This window comes from Elephas maximus, chromosome 18 (assembly GCF_024166365.1).
Source record: "Elephas maximus indicus isolate mEleMax1 chromosome 18, mEleMax1 primary haplotype, whole genome shotgun sequence".
In the NCBI taxonomy this organism is placed as follows: Eukaryota; Metazoa; Chordata; class Mammalia; order Proboscidea; family Elephantidae; genus Elephas; species Elephas maximus.
The window spans coordinates 22,531,755-22,551,723 of NC_064836.1; the positions used below are offsets into that span (position 1 = coordinate 22,531,755).

The 19,969-nt window shown below is 41.5% G+C and overlaps 1 protein-coding gene across 3 annotated transcripts in view; it reads right to left on the reverse strand.

The window, feature by feature from the left end:
- The window catches only part of KCNH1 (potassium voltage-gated channel subfamily H member 1), a 765,170-nt gene that overhangs the window by 132,964 nt on the left and 612,237 nt on the right, over nt 1–19,969 (reverse strand). For all 3 annotated transcript variants that reach the window (XM_049858606.1, XM_049858609.1, XM_049858607.1), the window contains one exon: nt 12,144–12,340. In XM_049858606.1, coding sequence (XP_049714563.1) covers nt 12,144–12,340 — 197 coding nt within the window. The remainder of the gene's footprint in view (nt 1–12,143; nt 12,341–19,969) is intronic.

Consider the following 19,969-nt stretch of genomic DNA (forward strand, 5'->3'; position numbering starts at 1 on the left):
GAATCTCATGATCATCTCATTTGACACAGAAAAGACATTTGACAAAATCCAACACCTATGCCTGATAAAAACTCTCAATAAAATAAGTATAGAAGGAAAATGTCTCAACATAATAAAGGGCATCTATGAAAAACCAACGGCCAACATCATTCTTAATGGAGAGAGGCTGAAAACATTCCCCCTGAGAACAGGAACAAGACAAGTATGCCCTTTATCACCACTCCTATACAACATTGTGCTGGAAGTCCTAGCCAGAACAGTAAGGCAAGAAATAGAAATAAAGGGCGTCTGAACTGGTAATGAAGATGTTAAACTGTCCCTATTCATGGATGATATGATACTACACATAGAAAACCCAAAAGACTCCACAAGAAAACTACTGGAACTAATAGAAAGATTCAGCAGAGTAACAGGATACAAGATAAACATACAAAAATCAGTTGGATTCCTATACACCAATAAAGTGAATCATGAAAAGGAAATCAGGAAAACAATACCATTATAAAAAAAAAAAAAAGTAGCCTCTAAAAAAATAAAATAGTTAGGAATAAATCTAACCAGGTATGTAAAAGACCTATACAAAGAAAACTACAAAATATTACTGCAAGAAACCAAAAGAGATCTATGTAAATGGAAAAACACGCCATGCCCATGGATAGGTAGACTCAACACTGTGAAAATGATGATTCTACCCAAAGCGATGTACAAATACAATGCAATCCCGAGCCAAATACCAAAAACATTCTTTAAAGAGATGAAAAAACTAACCATTAACTTTATATGGAAAGGGAAGAAGTCCAGATAAATAAAGCACTATTGAAGAAGAATAAAGTAAGAGGACTACCTGACCTCAGAGCCTGCTATATACCTATAGTCAAAATAGCCTAGTATTGGAACAATGACAGATACATTGACCAATGGAACAGAATTGAGAACCCAGATGTAAATCCATCCACCTATGGTCACCTGATCTTTGACAAGGACCTAAAGTCCATCAAATGGTGAAAAGACAGCCTTTTTAACAAATGGTGCCAGCAAAACTAGATGTCTGCCTGCAAAAAAAAAATGAAACAGGACTCATACCTCACACCATACACAAAAACTCATTCAAAATGGATCAAAGACTTAAATATAAAGTCAAAAACTATAACGTTCATAGAAAAAAAAAGGAACAACGCTGGAGGCCCTAATATATGGCATTAACAGGATAGAAACCATAACCAACAACATACAAACTCCAGAAGACAAGCTAGATAGCTGGGATCTTATAAAAAATTAAACTCTTATGCTCATCAAAAGACTTCACCAAAAGAGTAAAAAGAGAACCTACAGACTGGGAAAAAATTTTTGCCTATTACAAATCAGAAAAAGTTCTAATCTCTAAAATCTACAGGAAAATCCAACACCTCTACAACAAAAAGACAAATAATCCAATTAAAAAATGGGCAAAGGAAATGAACAGATACTTCACCAAAGAAGACATTCAAGTGGCCAACAGACACATGAGGAACTGCTCACGATCACTAGCCGTTAGAGAAATGCAAATCAAAGCCACAATGATATACCATCTCACCCCGGCATTACTGGCATGAATTAAAAACAAAAACAGGAAATAGCGAATGTTGGAGAGGCTGTGGGGAGATTGGAACTCTTAAGCACTGCCGGTGGAAATGCAAAATGATACAACCATTTTGGAAAACGATATGGCACTTCCTTAGAAAGCTAGAAATATATGATCCAGCAATCCCACTCCTAGGAATATATCCTAGAGAAATAAGAGTCATCACACAAATAGACATATGCACACCTATGTTCATTGCAGCATTGTTAACAATAGCACAAAGATGAAAACAACCTATATGCCTATTAACGGATGAATGGATAAACAAACTATGGTACATACACACAATGGAACTACTATACAACCATAAAGAACAGTGATGAATCTGCGAAACTGGATGAATCTGGAGGGCATTATGCTGAGTGAAATAAATCAATCACAAAATGACAAATATGGTATGAGACCACTACTGTAAAAACTCCTGAAAAGGTTTACACACAAAAAGAAACAATCTTTGATGATTACGAGGGAGGGGAGTGGTGGGGATGGAAAAACACTAAAAACACACTAGATACGTGGTAATGTTGGTGAAGGGTAAGACAGTACACAGTACTGGAGAAGCCAGCACAACTTGTACAAGGCAAGGTCATGGGAGCTCCATATATATATTCAAGCTCCCTGAGGGACTGAATTGCTGGGTTGAGGGGCTGTGGAGACCATGGTCTCAGGGAACCTCTAGCTCAATTGGCATAACATACTTTATAAAGAAAGTGTTCTACATTGTACTTTGGTGAGTAGCGTTGGGGGTCTTAAAAGCTTGTGAGCGGCCATCTAAGATACTGCATTGGTCTCACTCTTTCAGGAGGAAGGAAGAATAAAGAAAACTAAACATAAAAGGGAAAGATTAGTCCAAAAGACTAATGAGCCGTATCTACTACAGCCTCCACCAGGCTAAGTCCAGTTCAGCTAGATGGTGCTGGGTTACCACCACTGACTGCTCTGACAGAGATCACAATAGAGGGTCCTGGACAGAGCTGGAGAAAAATGTAGAACAAAATTCTAACTCACACACAAAAAAAAGACCAGACTTACTGGTCTGATAGAGACTGGTGAAATCTTGGAAGTATGGCCCCTGGATGCCCTTTTAGCTCAGTAATTAAGTTACTACCCAGTCAAAGATTAGACAGCCCCATAAAACAAAACGAGACTAAAAGGGCACATCGGCCCAGGGGCAAGGACCAGAAGACAGGAGGAGACAGGAAAGCTGGTAATAGGGAACCCAAGGCTGAGAAGTGAGACTGTTGACATGTCGTGGGGTTTTAACCAATGTCATAAAACAATATGTGTGCTAACTAAGACATACTGTTCTTTAAACCTTCATCTAAAGTACAATAGAAAAAAAAAAAACTGTTGGCACCTGATGGGGTCTGTAAGTTTGATGGTGATGCTGATCATTGTTATCCTTCTCATTATCAACAATAACTATGATAGTAAAACCATACATGGATGATCAGGTTCAAAGAACCCTTTGAAGGTATTATTATTGCCCCGTTTTATACATGAATAAATTGGGTTTCATAGATGTTAGGTAACTGGCCCAAGGTCACAGAGTAGAGCCAATATTTGAAACCAAGTAGTCAGACTCTGCCCTAGTGGTACAGTGGTTAAACTCTCAGCTGTTAACTGAAAAGTTGGTGGTTCAAACCCACCAGCCACTCTGGGAAAGACAGATGTGGCAGTCTGCTTCCATAAAGATTACAGCCTTGGAAAACCTGTGGGGCAGTTCTACTCTGTGCTTATAGGGTCACTATGAGTCGGAATCAATTTGACGGCACACAACTCTGACTCTAGAGTCCATATTTTTAATCACTACTTTTTATTGCCGTCATATAATTATCCAATGAGCTAAACTATTATGGTTCCTCTTCTTCTTGGCTCTACTGCCCCCCATCCCTATGGATGACGGATGGGAACTAACACGACTATGCACCTACTGCAAATAAAGCACTGTGCTTGGCGCTTTGTCTTCCTTTCCCACAACTATCCTTTGGGATAGACAGTATGAATCCATGTTGTTGTTAGGTGCTGTTGAGTATGTTCTGACTCAAGGTGACCCTATGTACAACAGAACAAAACACTGCCCAGTCCTGTGCCATCCTCACAATCATTGCTATGCTTGAGCCCATCGTTGGAACCACTGTGTCAATCCATTTTGTGGAAGGTCTTCCTCTCTTTTACTGACCCCCTATTTTACCAAGGATGATGTCCTTCTCCAGGGACTGGTATCTCCTGATAACATGTCCAAAGTATGTGAGATGAAGTCTTGCCATCCTCACCTCTAAGGAGCATTCTGGCTGTACTTCTTCCAAGATAGATTTGTTCCTTCTTCTGACAGTCCATATTATTCCCAACACTAATTCAAAGGCATCAATTCTTCTTTGGTCTTCCTTACTTATTGTCCAGTTTTTGCATGTATATGAGGCAATTGAAAATACCATGGCGTGAGTCAGGTGTACCTTAGTCCTCAAAGTGACATCTTTGCTTTTTAATGCTTTAAAGAAGTCATTTGCCACAGATCTGCCCTGTGCAATAATGTCATTTAATTTCTTGACTGCTGCTTCCATGAGTGTTGATTGCAGATCCAAGTAAAATGAAATCCTTGATAACTTCAATATTTTCTGTTTATCATGTTGCTTATGATAAAGTAACATAGAAGAGTAATTGCTGAGTAACTTGTTCGATACCCCCTAGCTGGTAAGTCTCAGAACCTAGATGTGAAGATCTAGCTTCAAAGGCCATGTTCATTCCAGAACTTTATTGCTTCCTTGGACATGGTAAGATACAACCTGACCAACAGCAGTTTACACTGATTCATACATAATGAACCATCGAGCACTTTTATTATCTTCCACCTCCAGAATCTAGATGGAGCTCTTTTCTGGGTGTACCTGGGAAGACCCCTAAGCATTAGCATTCCTGGAATGCCACAGACATCCCCAACATCATTCCATGATCTTCTTGAGGAAAAAGGGACTTGGCTTTGCTTTATATTTTGTTGTTTTAAAAGAATTACATTCATGTCACTCACATCATCTGTCCCCTTCTCCCAGCCCTAATTCTAAAAACCTGATTCTATTATCTTCATGGTTTTACAGTCTAATAGATTATTTTAATTTCACAGAAGACCTGGGTATGGAGGAATAACAAGAAAAACATGGGCTATGTAGAGATCGTTTTAACAACTTAGGCTGTGATGATTAAATGGGGAAGTAGATGACATTTCTAGGCATCTAGCTTTATACTTTTTCTTTCCATCTTACCAATTTTTCACAAGAATTTGTCCAGGGAGAAAATTGAAAGGCTTCCAATGGTACTTATGAACAGAGCTATCTCCAAGACTCTGAAGCTTTGGTCTCTCTTCTCCAGGATGAAAATTGAAAGGCTTCCAATGGTACTTATGAACAGAGCTATCTCCAAGACTCCGAAGCTTTGGTCTTTCTTCTCCAGGATAAAATACCCTGTGATTAAAGTGGGCTAGAAATGTACAAGCAGTATTCAAGACTGCTCACTATGGCAACATCAGTTTTAGAAAAGAGGTATTATGAGGTTTCTGATTTGAAAGCACTAGTAACTGTAGTTCCAGCTCCCTCCCAACTCATTAGTTTGGGCCTTACCAAACTAAGAAAAATCTATCCTGGGGCAAATTCATATAAGCAAACACTGTGCAAAACATACTCAAACACACAACAATACTGGATTTAAAAATAAAACCCCATGCACAGAGAATGAAAACCACTCTACCGATTACATAAATGCCAATTATCACCTGCACCGACAGCTGTTAATTCCTTAATTGCTTGTCTGCAATATATCACTTAATGGTGGTATATCTCCTCTACTGTGTAAATGATTAGCAAGAGGACCCAATCCCCTAGCACCTGGGAAATGAAACCTCATTCCAGCTGAAAGTAGTATAGAAGCCAAGTGGACACACTGACTAAAGAAAGGGTCTGGTGAGAAACCAAGGGGAACAAAGTATGAATTCAAAATCACCAAGACTGGAGGAACAGGTAAGGGAAGGATAGTGAGGAGGAGAAGGGAATGAATATTTATTGGGTGTTTCCTATAGGAATCAACCTCATATCAACTGTTTTTATTGTTTTGTTTCCTATAGGTATTATACCAAGTTTTATTTTTGTTTTAATCTATGAAACAAGGATGGTGAGACTTCATCTTGCTTACTTTGGGCTCGTAATCAGGAAAGATCAATTGCTATAAAAGGACATCATAGTTGGTAAAGCAAGAGGATCAGTGAAAATGAGGAAAACCCTCAGTGAGTTGGATTGACACAATAGTCACAACAATGGACTCAAGCATACCAACAATCCTGAAGACAGCGCAGGACGGGGCAAAGTTTCGTTTTGTTATACATAAGATTACCATGAGTGTCATGGATTGAATTGTGTCCCCCCAAAATATCTGTCACCTTGGCTGGACCATGATTCCCAGTACTGTGTGATTGTCCACCATTTTGTCATCTGATGTGATTTTCCTATGTGTTGTAAATCCAATCACTATGGCGTTAATGAGATGGATTAGCTGCAATTTTGTTGATGAAACCTAAAAATTGGATTGTGTCTTATGCCAACCTCTTTTGAGATATAAAAGAGAGAAGTAAGCAGAGAGACATGGGGAACCTCATACCACCAAGAAAGCAGTGCTGAGAGTAGAATGTATCCTTTGGACCTGAGGTTCCTCTGCTGAGAAACTCTGAGATCAGGTAAGATTGATGACAAGGACCTTCCTTCAGAGCTGACAGAGAAAGCCTTCGCCTGGAGCTGACATCCTGAATTTGAACTTTTAGCCTACTACACTGTGAGAGAATAAGTTTCTCTTTGTTAAAGCCATCTGCTCGTGGTATTTCTGTTACAGCAGCACTAGATAACTAAGACAATGAGTCAGAACCGACTCAATGGCAATTAACCATAACATCAGCGACAATCTGCTCAATAAACTGCTTAGAAAGAGCTTTTATTAGCCTCTTTTTACACATGAGAAAGCTGAGGCTTAGAATAGTTCAGTAACTTGTTCAAGGGCACACAGCTAGTAAATAGTCAAACAAGGATTCAAACCTACGTCATTAGCCCCAAAGCTGACATTCTTTCCAGTAAGTTACTAATATCACAACCAGGTTGGCCAGCTGCCTAAACAAAGTGAAGTGTGTCCTGCCTCCCAGCACAACCAGCAATGTATTGTGTACCTGTCACTATGGGGAGAAAACTTCTCTCAAACTGGGGTATTACTGCTATTTTACTGTATGAGTTTCTGGGTGCATTGGGTGTAGTGAAGACCATTGGAGATACCTAGGAGACTACCCACATCACCCCGCAAGAGTCAACAGACTAGGAGAAAGCAGAAGCCAGAGAATGCTAAGGTGAGAGAAGCTGAGAGCCATAGTTGATGGAGGCCTACCAGAGGAGGTGATGATGCTTAGCAGGAGGAGCACACACAGGGCTTGGAATCTGCTACTTTATTAGCTGGGTGACCTTGGAAATGTGATTCACTTCTCCACAGGGTTCTAGTTTATTCCCTTGAGAAATGGAAATAACACCGTAATGTCATGAAGCAGTTCTGTGGATTTAGTTAGCTGACACATAACACACACTGACATTGTGACCCAGCTTGCTTGGTATCTAGAGTTGGTAATACTTTTACCATTAACAGGGTGGAAGGCGCTGATTGCAGATAAAAGACTCAGGGCCTGGAAGAAAATGCCCTCCTATCCAGGCACCTTTTGAGAGTCAAGGGTTTGGCGTGAGGCAGGCTCTACTTCCTCTTTTTTCATGAATAACCATCGGTCATCCCTCACTCAGAAGAAACAAGGGCACTGTGCTTTCCTCTTGGCAAAACCCCAACTCCCTGGTGACTGACCTATGATGTCAGAATAGCTCAATTCTCTCCATGAATGGAACTGGCCCAAAGAGTAGGCGAGTGCTGATCTCTCCACCAGCATGAGCTAAAGAGACAGTGAGGTCAGCACTGGATTCCATTTTCTGGAGCAACTGGGTGGGCTCTCCTTTGCAGCAAGAAGTGTAGAGAAAAACCCTGGGATAACATAACAAAACCCACAGAACATTTTGTAGCACAAGCAACCTGTGTGAGCAAAGGCAGGGGAGCCTGCCTTCTTTTTATTTTCCAAAAGACACAGAATAATAAAGAGAAGGATATCACTCATGTGAACAAAACAAAATAAGACTTACCCACAATTTAACTGAATACTTACTATGTCTTAGGGCCTGTGTGTAAGAGCTTTCTATGTGTTATTTAATCTTCACAACTATCCTATAGGGTGGAAAGTTTCATCATCCCCGTTTTACAGACAAGGAGGCACAGGTTTAAGAATATTTTATAAATTGCCCAGAACTATAGAGTCACAAAGTGGCAGAGGCAGGATTCAGATCTATGTCTTGTCTGGCTCAGAGCACACAGGTAGGAGAAGCCAAAGTCAAAATGCTAGAATGGCCTCCAGGTTATATCTCTTTCATGAGGCAGCCTATGATCTTGTTTTGGAGGGACTGGAAGAAAGCAAAAGGTCCTTTCCTGAGTTGCACCCCAAGAGCAGTGCTAAGAGTTGAGTGATACTTATATACCTGGGTTTAGGGATAAAGAGATGAGGCTTAGAATACAGAGGCCAGAGTACGCGATACAGCTGTGAGAAGCAAGGGACCTGGTCAATTTCTAGCTCCAACTCTTCCATTAACAACCCAGCTCTGAGATTTTTCTATCAAACGGCATATTTATAAAATGAAGGTGGTGGAGACATGTGGGAGGGACTGGATGGCCATTGAGGAACCTTTCAGCTGAGAGTTTTTGCTATACACTGGAGGAGGTCTGTAAGATCAAACCACCCCCAGACAGAGGTCAAAGGCACTGTGTTCTCAGAAATCTATGCAAATTACACACTTGATTTTGCCAAGATCAAAACAGCCACAAGAATACTCTTCTTTTTGCCAGCAAAAGAAAATAACTACAAGAATAATTCATGCATGTAATGTTCTTGTCTTCTATGCCCTATGTAACTATGAATTGATTCTCAGAAGGACACAATGAGAAATTACAATGGCAAAACCAAAATAACGAGCCTCCTTTTTCCAAAAAGGGAATGGCTACCTCTTTACATAAAAGATCTTTTTAAAATTCATTTGGATCCATACCAGACTCATAGGCACTTTGGATTGGGAGGAATTTCAAGATCAACAAGTCTGATTCTCTCCATCTACAAGGTTTCTGAGCATGAGTATCCAGGGAATGCCTAAATACCCTCAGAAGAAGAAATTGGATACCACTCAAAGCAGCCTATTTCATTCTTTGGGCAGCTCTGATCTTTTCAAAGGTCTTCCTTTTGCAAATGCAAAATATATCTGTCCAAAGCTTTGGTTCTTCTTCTGCTCCTTGTGGCTGTAAAGACCGGACCTAACTCTCTTCCTCCCAACAGTTCTTCCAAGATGTGGCCCTGTGTCTTCTCTTCTCCAGAGTCACCAATCATCCTGTACTTATACAAACAATCTGACCACTAAGCTGGTGGTGTTTTTGTTGTCGTTTTTGTTTTTTTTAAGACAAATTTACTTGATCCACAATTACCCCAAGATGATTACTCCCACAAATAACCCAAACTGCATATTTTTTTCAACCTATATTACCAGCAACACTGAAAGTTGATTATAATCAACTTGCTTTCATAGAAAAAAAAAAAAATACACAAACAGATTTTGAGAGAATCCACTTTGCTAAAAGTAGCACCAGCAAGCATCCCATGTTCCAAGTCAACAGATAAACAAGGGAGAACTGTGAACTTTCAGTTCTCAACCCCTGTCCATTTCCCACTGGAATTTGTGATCAGGTATCAAAACACAGAACCATAAAAATCATCTAGCCACAACTTTACATTTATGATGGGGAAACTGAGGCCTAGAGATCCCATCTCTTTCTCCTTGCCACCCTCAAATATTTATTAATTCCCTAATAGGTGTCCTGCACTGGGTTAGGCATTGGGGATACCAAGGTGCTAAGATCCTGCCCTCACAGGTCTCTGGGCAGAGAATCACAAGTCAATGAAATAAAGGAATTTAAAAGAGGTAGAAGCATATCATTGGGGTAGCTTACTGACAGAGTCTGAAACCTTGTACAAAAGACTTAGAAGACTAAAAACTCTCTCCTTTCTCCGTGTTTTTGCTCAAACTGCCCCTCCAACTAGAATATCTACCCCTTCTCTTTGCTTGGCAGACTCATCCTTTGCAACTCAGTTCAGGGATCACCCCCCTGACACTTTCTCACCTGGCTTTCCCTTTAACTGCCCTCCCCTTTTATGCGCCCACAATACCTTGCATGAATCACAATCATTGTACTTAGCATTGTTGTTGTTACTAGTTGCTGTCAAGTCAATTCCAACTCATGATGACCATGTGTGTGCAGAGTAGAACTGGTCTATAGGGTTTTCAAAGCTGTGACCTTTTGGAAGTAGATTGCCAGGTCTGTCTCCCAAGTCTCCTCTGGGTGGGTTTGAATCACCAACCTTTCTGCTAGTAGTCAAGTGCTTAACCTCATGCCACCCAGGGACTCCACATTTAGCATAATGTATATATAGGGTCGCTATGAGTTGGAATCGACTTAACAGCACTCGGTTTGTTTTTTGCTTTTTTTGGTTTATTGCAATTATCTTCATGTATTTATCTTCTCTATTAGACTTTAGGTTTATGAAGATAGGGAACTAAGTAATATTCATTTTGTATCTCTAATCTAGTTGAGTTGGTAGTGTGCTGTTGTTGTTATTGTTGATGTTAGGTGCCGTTGAGTTGGTTTCGACTCATAGTGACCCTATGCACAACAGAACGAAACACTGCCCGGTCCTGCACCATCCTCACAATTGTCGCTATGCTTGAGCCCATTGTTGCAGCCAGTGTGTTAATCCATCTCATTGAGGGTCTTCCTCTTTTTTGCAGACCCTCTACTTTACCAGTCTTGATGTCCTTCTCCAGGGACTGATCCCTCCTGATAACATGTCCAAAGTATATGAGACGTAGTCTTGCCATTCTTGCTTCTAAGGAGCGTTCTTGTTATATTTCTTCCGAGACAGATTTGTCCGTTCTTTTGGCAGTGTACTATATTTGACTAATGGGTAAGTGACCAAATGAACATATCTGCAGAGTCCTAAGGGTTAACATGAGTTTGTCACGCAGGGAAGAAGAAGAGAGAATCCCAAGCTGCGGAAGCAGCATGTACAGAGACACGGTGCTCTGAAGAGTTAGGGCATGCTTGAAGAGCTGTGTGGAGTTCAACATAACCAGAGTGTGGCCCTCATGGTAGGGCTGGGCATGGGAGGAATGGTTGAAGTCTCACCTAAGAGTTAAGATTGGGTCAGATGTGAAAAGTCACATAAAACATGCTGAAATGTACAAGCTTTATCTTGAGGTCATGATGCAGGCAAAAAATCTTTACGGAAAGGAGTAACATGATCTGATTAGTTTTTTAGAAGGTCCCTTGAGTGGATATGAGTAGGAAGAACTGCAGTGAGGGCAGGTAAAAGGCAGAACAGTGAGTTTGCAGCCTACTGCATGGTCCAGCCAGGACATCAAAGGGTCTGCAGTCAGCCAAGTGTGAGTTCAGTTTGAGAGCTTAGGTGGAATCCACAGCATTTAACGACTAACTTTGAAGTTTGGGAGAGAGAGAAGAAACATCAAGGACAATGCCTGGGTATTTAACTTGTAACCCTGGCATGACACATAAACGTTATTGGAGACAGGCACTAAGAGAAGAGGAAAAGATTGGGGGAAAAGATTGTGAGCTCATTTTGGGAAAAAATCCTAAGGTAATCCTTCCAGATGATTCTTCTCGGTCCAGAGCTGCCTTGTTACTGATTTAACCAAAAGAGATGATGAAGTGCAAGCAAGTCATTCATGGAAACCTAAAGAGTACAAGACAAGTATTTTAATCCTCAGAGACAGGCAGAGCAATTCTCATGATTTGTAGGTGAAAGAAATGACTTCAGATGAAAAATATGGTTCTTAAACTACTAATCACTTTCTCAACCAGTGAAGTTGGCAATTGTGTACAAAATATTCTCTAGGCAATTGGATTCCAAGTCTTTCTTATTTTCTGGACCCAACTAAATCATTTTCATACCTTTAAAAAATGATTAGTACCAGCTTGCTAATGGCTTCACACCACTCAACAGGTCCCAGTCACCAGGAGAATTCCATTTACATAAATTAAATAACCCCATTGAGCCATTTTAATTAGTAAGAACCTTATGTTTTACTCATCTTTTCAAAATACTGGAAGGTCTAGATATTGCTGGGAAAAACATCCACACACACACATGAACAAATCCCTTCTGCACCAAAATTAATCCATCTTTTAATCTAGCAACATCCCCTCTTTCTCTCATTTTATAACAAAAGCTTTGAAGACCAAGCAATGAACAGAACCTCCATAAAACCAATTGCTTCACTGAAATAAAGGACTTTCCTGGCCCAGGGCACAGGGACGACTCTTTGTACACATGAAATGGAAACTGTCAGCTCACCCTCTTCCTCAAGTTGTAGGTGAGAATGAGGTTCCGGGAGAAGGAGTGGGAGAAGGCCGTGTAGAATTCCAGCACTTTCTGCAGGGCGTCCCTTTTGATCACATGTAGGTCACAGTAGGTCAAGGCCCTAACGTTGGCACAGGACTGGGCAAGGGTGGCTTCCTTCCAGAACACATCTCCAAACACATCTCCTTTCCCTAAGGAGAGAAAATTGTCATGAGGAAAGTGTCAGCCAGGAGGGGTCTGGTCACCCAGGCTGGCTTCCCTCTGTTTTCTAGAATTGCCATCCATCAACATCCTGCAGTTTGGGCTCAGAAAATGCAAATATGGCTTTAATTTGAACCTTAAAAACACGATTTAAGGAACTTAAAATACCACATGCTGCATTTCGAAGTTTAATCAATGGCCATGAGATCATTAATGTCCCCTCCTCAGATAGCTATCTTGACTATTCTACCTGAAACAGGACCCACCAGTTACTCTTTATCACGTCTGTTTTTTTCAATAACACTAATCATAATCTGTAAGTACATTATTTATTTGTTTATTGTCTGCCTTCCAACAGAACAGCTCACACGTCTTATCTCTCCACATAACACAGCACCTAGCACATAGTAGGAGCTTAGTCAACATTTGCAGAAGGAAGGTGGACTGAGGGTCTACATTAGAATGACTGAGAGGTGAACATTTAAGCTGCTAGCGGTGAGGGGATGGACACTTCACCGGGTATCTAAAGAACAGGAGGGGGGTCTCCTCTGGGATGATCTACACGGAAGAAGTCAGGCAAATGTAGGTCCATCCCCTCCCATACTTTGTCCACTGCTTTAATATTTGCATTTGTATGATGCTTCCTTCCTCATCCCTCTCTCCCACACCTGCTTCCTATAAGCTCCTGACCTTTGACAGATGCCTAACTAGTAGTATAAAAATATGGGCCTACAAAAATGTTATCTCCAGGGCCCTCTACCACTAGCTATCTTAGGCTGGGTTCTCTAGAGAAGCAAAACCAGTAAAGTGTGTAATAACATATGTATAGAGAAATTTACATCAAGGAAACGGCTCATGCAGCTGTAGAGGTTGGAATGTCCCAAGTCCATGGGTCAGACCTGAGGTTTCAGATTCATATAGCAGCCAGGAGGAGCCAAGATCGGCAGGTCAGAGAGCAGGACCCTTGCTCACAGGCTTCAAAGATTGACGAATCCCAAGATAGGCAGGCAAGGCAGCAGGTAATCTGCTAGCTCAAGTCCCAAGAACCGGACGAACAGGAGGCAATTACAGAATCCAGAGTGAACAAAAGCCTAGGAGCCTTGCCAGAAAATCCACCTATATTGGATGCAGCCACATTTCCAAGGAAAGTCCCTTTCAACAGATTGGATACTCACAGCACATCCCATCATGGAGGCGATCACATCATATCAAATCTCATCATGGAGGTGATTACATCACCATAAGACTACCGAACTACAACATAATTGCCAAACCACTGAGAATCAAGGCCCAGACAAGTTGACACACAACCTTCACCATCATAGTCCATCCCTTGTCAGCTTGGCACCTGTACACATCACTTTAAACCACACATAACCTCTGAATAAAGAAAATTATAAAGTCATACTTGCACCTAACATGATACAACAAATACATGTACAACGGAATGTGCACTACCTTGTTTAAATCTTATATTTTGCAAATGAAGAAAACAAAAACATTTGATGCACACACGCATGGCAGAAATACTGACAGCAATTACAGTCCTCATTTCTTCAACTGGTCACATGGTTGTAACTGGTATTTAGACCTACCTTCTTCCACCACTCATTCTGTATTCCCTTTGCAAGAAAGCACCTCAGCTGGTCGTGGTTCTTTCCCCAGTGGGGCGACCCAAACCTTCATTCCTGAAGGGTCTTGGCCTTTAGCAGTCATGGGTTGCTATAATTTTCCATTGACTTTATTCACAGGGCAGGTAGTGCTATGCGACGGCCTAAGGGGTCTCCTGCATTCCAGACATACTCTTCTTTACTTCCTTATGTAATATCAATCCGATTTTCACCTGGTAACCAGGATCAATCACAACAGCCAATAGGGTAGCTTTCCTCTTTTCCTGTTGATCCAGGGGCATAAGGACACTGAAGTTGCCAGGTGGCATTCTTAACTTACAGTTCAATGGGATCAGTGATGTGTCTCCAGGTGGGTGCATTCCTCCCCTTGGAACTAAGACCTCTAGACTCACAGAGCATAAGGCCATGGGGACAGGAAGAAAAAATTTTGCGAGTGGCTCACTATGGTAGTAGTGGGTGGTGCCACTTCCATTTCCACCCCTTGATTCCTGGGCCCATGAAACCTGGCTATGGGATAAACAGCACCATATATTGGACTCTGGTTTAGAGCACATACATCCTCCTGACGAACACTGGCCCCAACCCTGCAAGGTATTGTCACCAGGCTAGAGCAATAATTGTGTCTTTAGAAGGCCATTTTGCCCTTCTATCAAGCCAGCTGCTTCATGATGATAGAGAACATGTTAAGACCAGTGAATTCCGTGAGGATGGGCCCACTGCCGAAATTCATTTGCTGTGAAGTGAGTCCCTTGATTCAAGGTGATGCAGTGTGGGATACCATTATAGTTGATAAGACATTCTATAAGTTCATGGATGGTAGTTTTGGCACAAGTATTGCATGCAGGGAAGGTAAATCCATATCCAGAGTTAAGTGTCTAGTCCAGTAGGAACAAAAAGCTGATGGAAGCAGTCCAATGTAATCAACCTGCCAACAGGTTGCTGGCTGATCATCTCAAGGAATAGTGCCATACTGGGGACTCAGTGTTGGTCTCTACTGCTGGCAGGCTGGGCACTCAGCAGTGGCTGTAGCCAAGTCAGCCTTGGTGAGAGGAAGCCCATGTTGCTGAGCTCATAAATAATCTCCATCCTTACCACCATCGCCATTTTGTTCATAAGCCCATTGGACAATGGTAGAAGTGGCTGGGGAAAGAGGATGACTAGTTTCCATGCAATGTCGCATCCAATCCACTTGATTGTTAAAATCTTCCTCTGCAGAGGTCACTTTGTGGTGAGCACTCACATGAGACACAAATGTCTTCACTTCTTTGGCTCATTCAGAGGGGTCTATCCACATACTTCTCCCCCATACCTCGTATCCAATTTTCCAGTCATGTTCCTTCCAAGTTCCTGACCATCCAGCCAAACATTGGCTACAGCCCACGAATGGCATGTCTGGCTATTTCTCCTTCTAAGCAAAGTGAATAAGTAGGTGCACTGCCCAAAGTTCTGACTATTGGGAGGATTTTTCTTCACCATTGTCCTTCAGGGAGGTCCTAGAAAAGGGCTGTAGTGCTGCTGCTATCCATTTTTGAGTGGTACCTGCACATCCTGTAGAACCATCTATAAACCAGACGTGAGTTTTCTCTTAGTCAACTGATCATAAGGAGCTCCCCATGAGGCCATAGGTGAAGATTGGGAGATGGAAGGTAATATGACAGGAGTGGAGACTGTGGGCATTTGGGCCACTTCCTCATGCAACTTACTTATGCCTTCAGGTTCTGCTCAGGCCCAATTTCATATATACCACTTCCATTTAATGATGGAGTGCTGCTGTGCACATCCAACTTTACTACTCTGTGGGTCAGACAACACCCAGTTCATGATGGGCAGCTCAGGTAGCATGGTGACTTGGTGGCCCATGGTTAAGCTTGCAGTCTCTACTAAGGCCCAGTAACAAGCAAAATGCTGTTTGTCAAAAGAAGAGTAGTTATCTGCAGAGGATGGCAGGACTTTGCTCCAAAATCCTAAGAGTCTGCACTATGATTTTCCAGTAGGCGCCTGCCAAAAACTCCAAACAGCATCTCTATCTGCCAGTGACACTTCAAGTGCCATAGGATCAGATGGATCATATGGCCCAAGTGACAGAGCTGCTTGGAAGGCAGTCTGAACCTGTTGTAGAGCCTTCTCTTGTTCTGGGCCCCACTCAAAACTAGCTGATTTTTGAATCACTTGATACGTAGGCCGGATTAGACTAGGGATAAAAAAAAAAAAAAAAAACAACGACAAAACCAAACCTATTGCTGTCGAGTTGATTCCAACTCATAATGACCTTATAGGACATAGTAGAACTGCCCCATAGGGTTTCCAAGGAGCAGCTGGTGGATTCGAACTGCTGACCTTTTGGTTAGCAGCCATAACTCTTAACCACTATGCCACCAGGGTTTCCGCAAACGGGGGATATGGTGCCTCCAAAATCCAGAGAGGCCCAATAGGTGTTGTGCTTCCTTTTTAGTTGTTCAAGAGGCCAGATGCAATAACTTATCCTTCACTTTAGAAGGAATATCTTGACATGCCCCATACCATAGAACCCCTAAAAATTTCACTGAGGTGGAACGTGCCTGAATTTTTGTCAGATTAATTTCCCACCCTCTAGCACACAAATGTTTTACCAGTAAGTCCAGAGTCATTGACACTTCTTCCTTACTGGGTCCAATCAGCATAATGTCATCAGTGTGATGGACCAGCGTGCCATCTTATGGAAGGGAAAGGCAATCATGGTCCTTGTGAACTAAATTATGACACAGGGCAGAAGAGTTGATATACCGCAGAGGTAAGACATTGAAAGAGTATTGCTGGTCTTGCCCACTGAAGGCAAACTGTTTCTGATGGTCCTTCAAAACAGGTACGGAGAAAAAGGCATTAGCCATCTCAACAGCTTCATATCAGGTACCAGGAGATGTATTAATTTACTCAAGCAATGAAACTACATGTGGAACAGCAGCTGCAGTTGGAGTCACCACTTGGTTAAATTTACAATAATCCACTGTTATGCTCCAAGATCCATCTGTTTTTTGCACAGGCCAAACAGGCAAGTCGAACGAGGATGTGGTGGCAATCACCACCCCTGCACCCTTCAAGTCCTTGATGGTGGCAGTAATCTCTGCCATCCCTCCAGGAATGTGATATTGCTTTCGGTTTACTGTTTTCCTAGATAGGGGCAGTTCTAATGGCTTCCACTTGGCTTTTCCTATCATAATAGTCCTTACTCCATTTGTCAGGGGTCCAATGTGGGGGTTCTGCCAGTTGTTGAGTGTATCTATTCCAATTATGCTTTTCTGAACTTGGGAAATCACTACAGGATGTGTTTGGGGATCCACTATACCTACGGTGAGATGAACATAAGCTAAGACTCCATTAATAACCTAACCTCTGTATGCCCCAACTCCGCCTGGTGGGCCACGGTGATGTTTTGGATCTCCTGGAATTAGTGTCAGTTCAGAGCCAGTATCCAGTAGTCCCCCAAAAATCTCATTATCTCCTTTTCCCAATGAACAGTCACTCGTAAAAGTTTGTAGATCCCTCTGGGAAAGGCTGGGAGAAAGATATAGATATAGATATATAGATATAGATACAGATACAGATACAGATATAGATATAGATATATTTTTTTTTTTTGGCAGTGTAGTGAGGTACTCCCTCAAGGGGACTCAGCCTCCCCTTCATTCAGGGTGTTGTGATTCAAGTTAGACTTATATTCACTTGACTAGAATGCTTCTGCTTGTGCAGATCAGATAAATATTTAGCAGATTTTCAATCTATTTCACTTCTAGGGACACCAGGGCTAAGTAGCCAATGCCATAAATCCATACTAGTCAGACTATTTTGATTACTGCTTTGAATCTGCCATCCATTATGGTAACCACACCCAACTTGTCTTTGTTAACTGATTGCTCTCACCTGGCCCCTACTACCACGGGGTCCAATCAGTCTCATTGTAGTTTGGTGTCGTAATTCAGTTAGGACAGTTCCCACTGTCAAATCTGACTTACTTAAATTAGCAATCATAGCAGTCTTCAAGGAGGCTGGTGCTCCCTTCACAATTTTTTTTTTTAAATTGTGATTTAGGTGAAAGTTTACAGCTCAAGTTAATTTCTCATACAAAAATTTATACACATTTTGTTATGTGACATTAGTTGCAATCCCTATGCTGTGACAGTACACTCCCCTTTTCCAACCCAGGTTTCTTGTGTCCATTCAACCAGTTTCTGTCCCTTCCTACCTTTTCATCCTGCCTCCAGATAGGAGTCACCGATTTAGTCTCATGTATCCGGTTGAACTAAGAAGACATTCTTCACAAGTATTATTTCATGTTTTATAGTCCAGTCTAACTTCTGTCTAAAGAGTGGGTTTTAGAAATGGTTTTAGTTCTGGGTTAACAGAGTGTCCAGTGGCCATAGTTTCAGGGGTTCTCCCAGTATCTGTCAGACCATTGAGCCTGGTATTTTTTTGTTTAATGGACCTATCTTCGGCTGAAGGGTGAACATCAGGAGTGACTTTAGTACTGAGTTAAAAGGGTGTTCAGGGACCATACTCTTGAGTTTCTCCAGTCTCTGCCAGACCAGTAAGTCTGGTCTTTTTTTTCTATGAGTTAGGATTTTGTTGTATGTTTTTCTCCAGCTCTGTCTGGGACCCTCTATTGTGATTCCTGTCAGGACAGTCGGTGGTGGTAGCTGGGCATCATCTGGTTGTGCCGGACTCAGTCCGGCGGAGGCTGTCTTAGCTGCGGTCCATTAGTCCTTTGGATTAATCTTTCCCTTGTGTCTTTGGTTTTCTTCCTTCCCCCTTGCTCTAGACGAGGTGAGACCAGTGGAGTATCTTAGATGGCTGCTCAGATGCTTTTAAGACCCAAGGTGCTACTCACCAAAGTAGGATGTAAAACATTTCTTTATAAACTATGTTATGACAATTGAGCTAGGTGTCGCCTGAGACTATGGTTGCCAGTACTCAGCCCAGTAATTTGGTCCCTCAGGGAGTTTGAATGTGTCTGTGAAGCTTCCATGACCTTGCCTTCGTCAAGCTGTGCTGACTTTCCTAGTATTGTGTACTGTCTTACCCTTTACCAAAGCTACCACTTATCTATTGTCTAGTTAGTGTTTTTCCCTCCCCATGAATCCTCTCCCTTGTAACCATCAAAGATTGTTTCTTTCTTTGTATAAACCTTTTCAAGAATTTTTATAATAGTGGTCTCATACAGTATTTGTCTTTTTGTTATTGACTTATTTCACTCAGCATAACGCCCTCCAGATTCATTCATTTTGTAAGATGTTTCACATATTCATCATTGTTGCATAGTAGTTCCACTGCATGTAGGTACCATAGTTTGTTTATTAATTCATCTGTTGATAGGCCTCTAGGTTGTTTCCATCTTTTTGCTATTGTGAATAACGCTGCAATGAAGATGGGTGTGCATATGTCTATTCATGTGACGGCTCCTATTTCTCTAGGATATATATGTTCCTAGGAGTGGGATTGCCGGATTGTATGGTATTTCTATTTCTAGCTTTTTAAGGAAATGCTATATGGTTTTCAAAATGGTTGTACCATTTTACATTCCCACGAATACTGCATAAGAGTTCCAAGCTCCCCGCAATCTCTTCAACATTTGTTATTTTCTGCTTTTTTGATTCGTGCCGGTAATGTAGGGGTGAGATGATATCTCATTGTAGATTCAAGTTCCATTTCTCTGATGGCTAGTGATGGCGAGCATTTTCTCCTGTGTCTGTTAGCCACCTGAATGTCTTCTTTGGTGAAGTGTCTATTCGTATCCTTTGCCTATCTTGCTTATTTTCTGGTGTTCCTGTATTGTTAGTTATAGTTTTTATCCTATTTATGCCATGTATTAGGGTCTCTATTGTTGATCCTATTTTTTATTCTATGATCTTTATAGTTTTGGGGTTTATATTCAAGTCTTTGATGTTTTTTGAATTAGCTTTTGTGTATGGTGTGAGGTATGGGTCCTGTTTCATTTTTTTTTTTTATGATGAACAT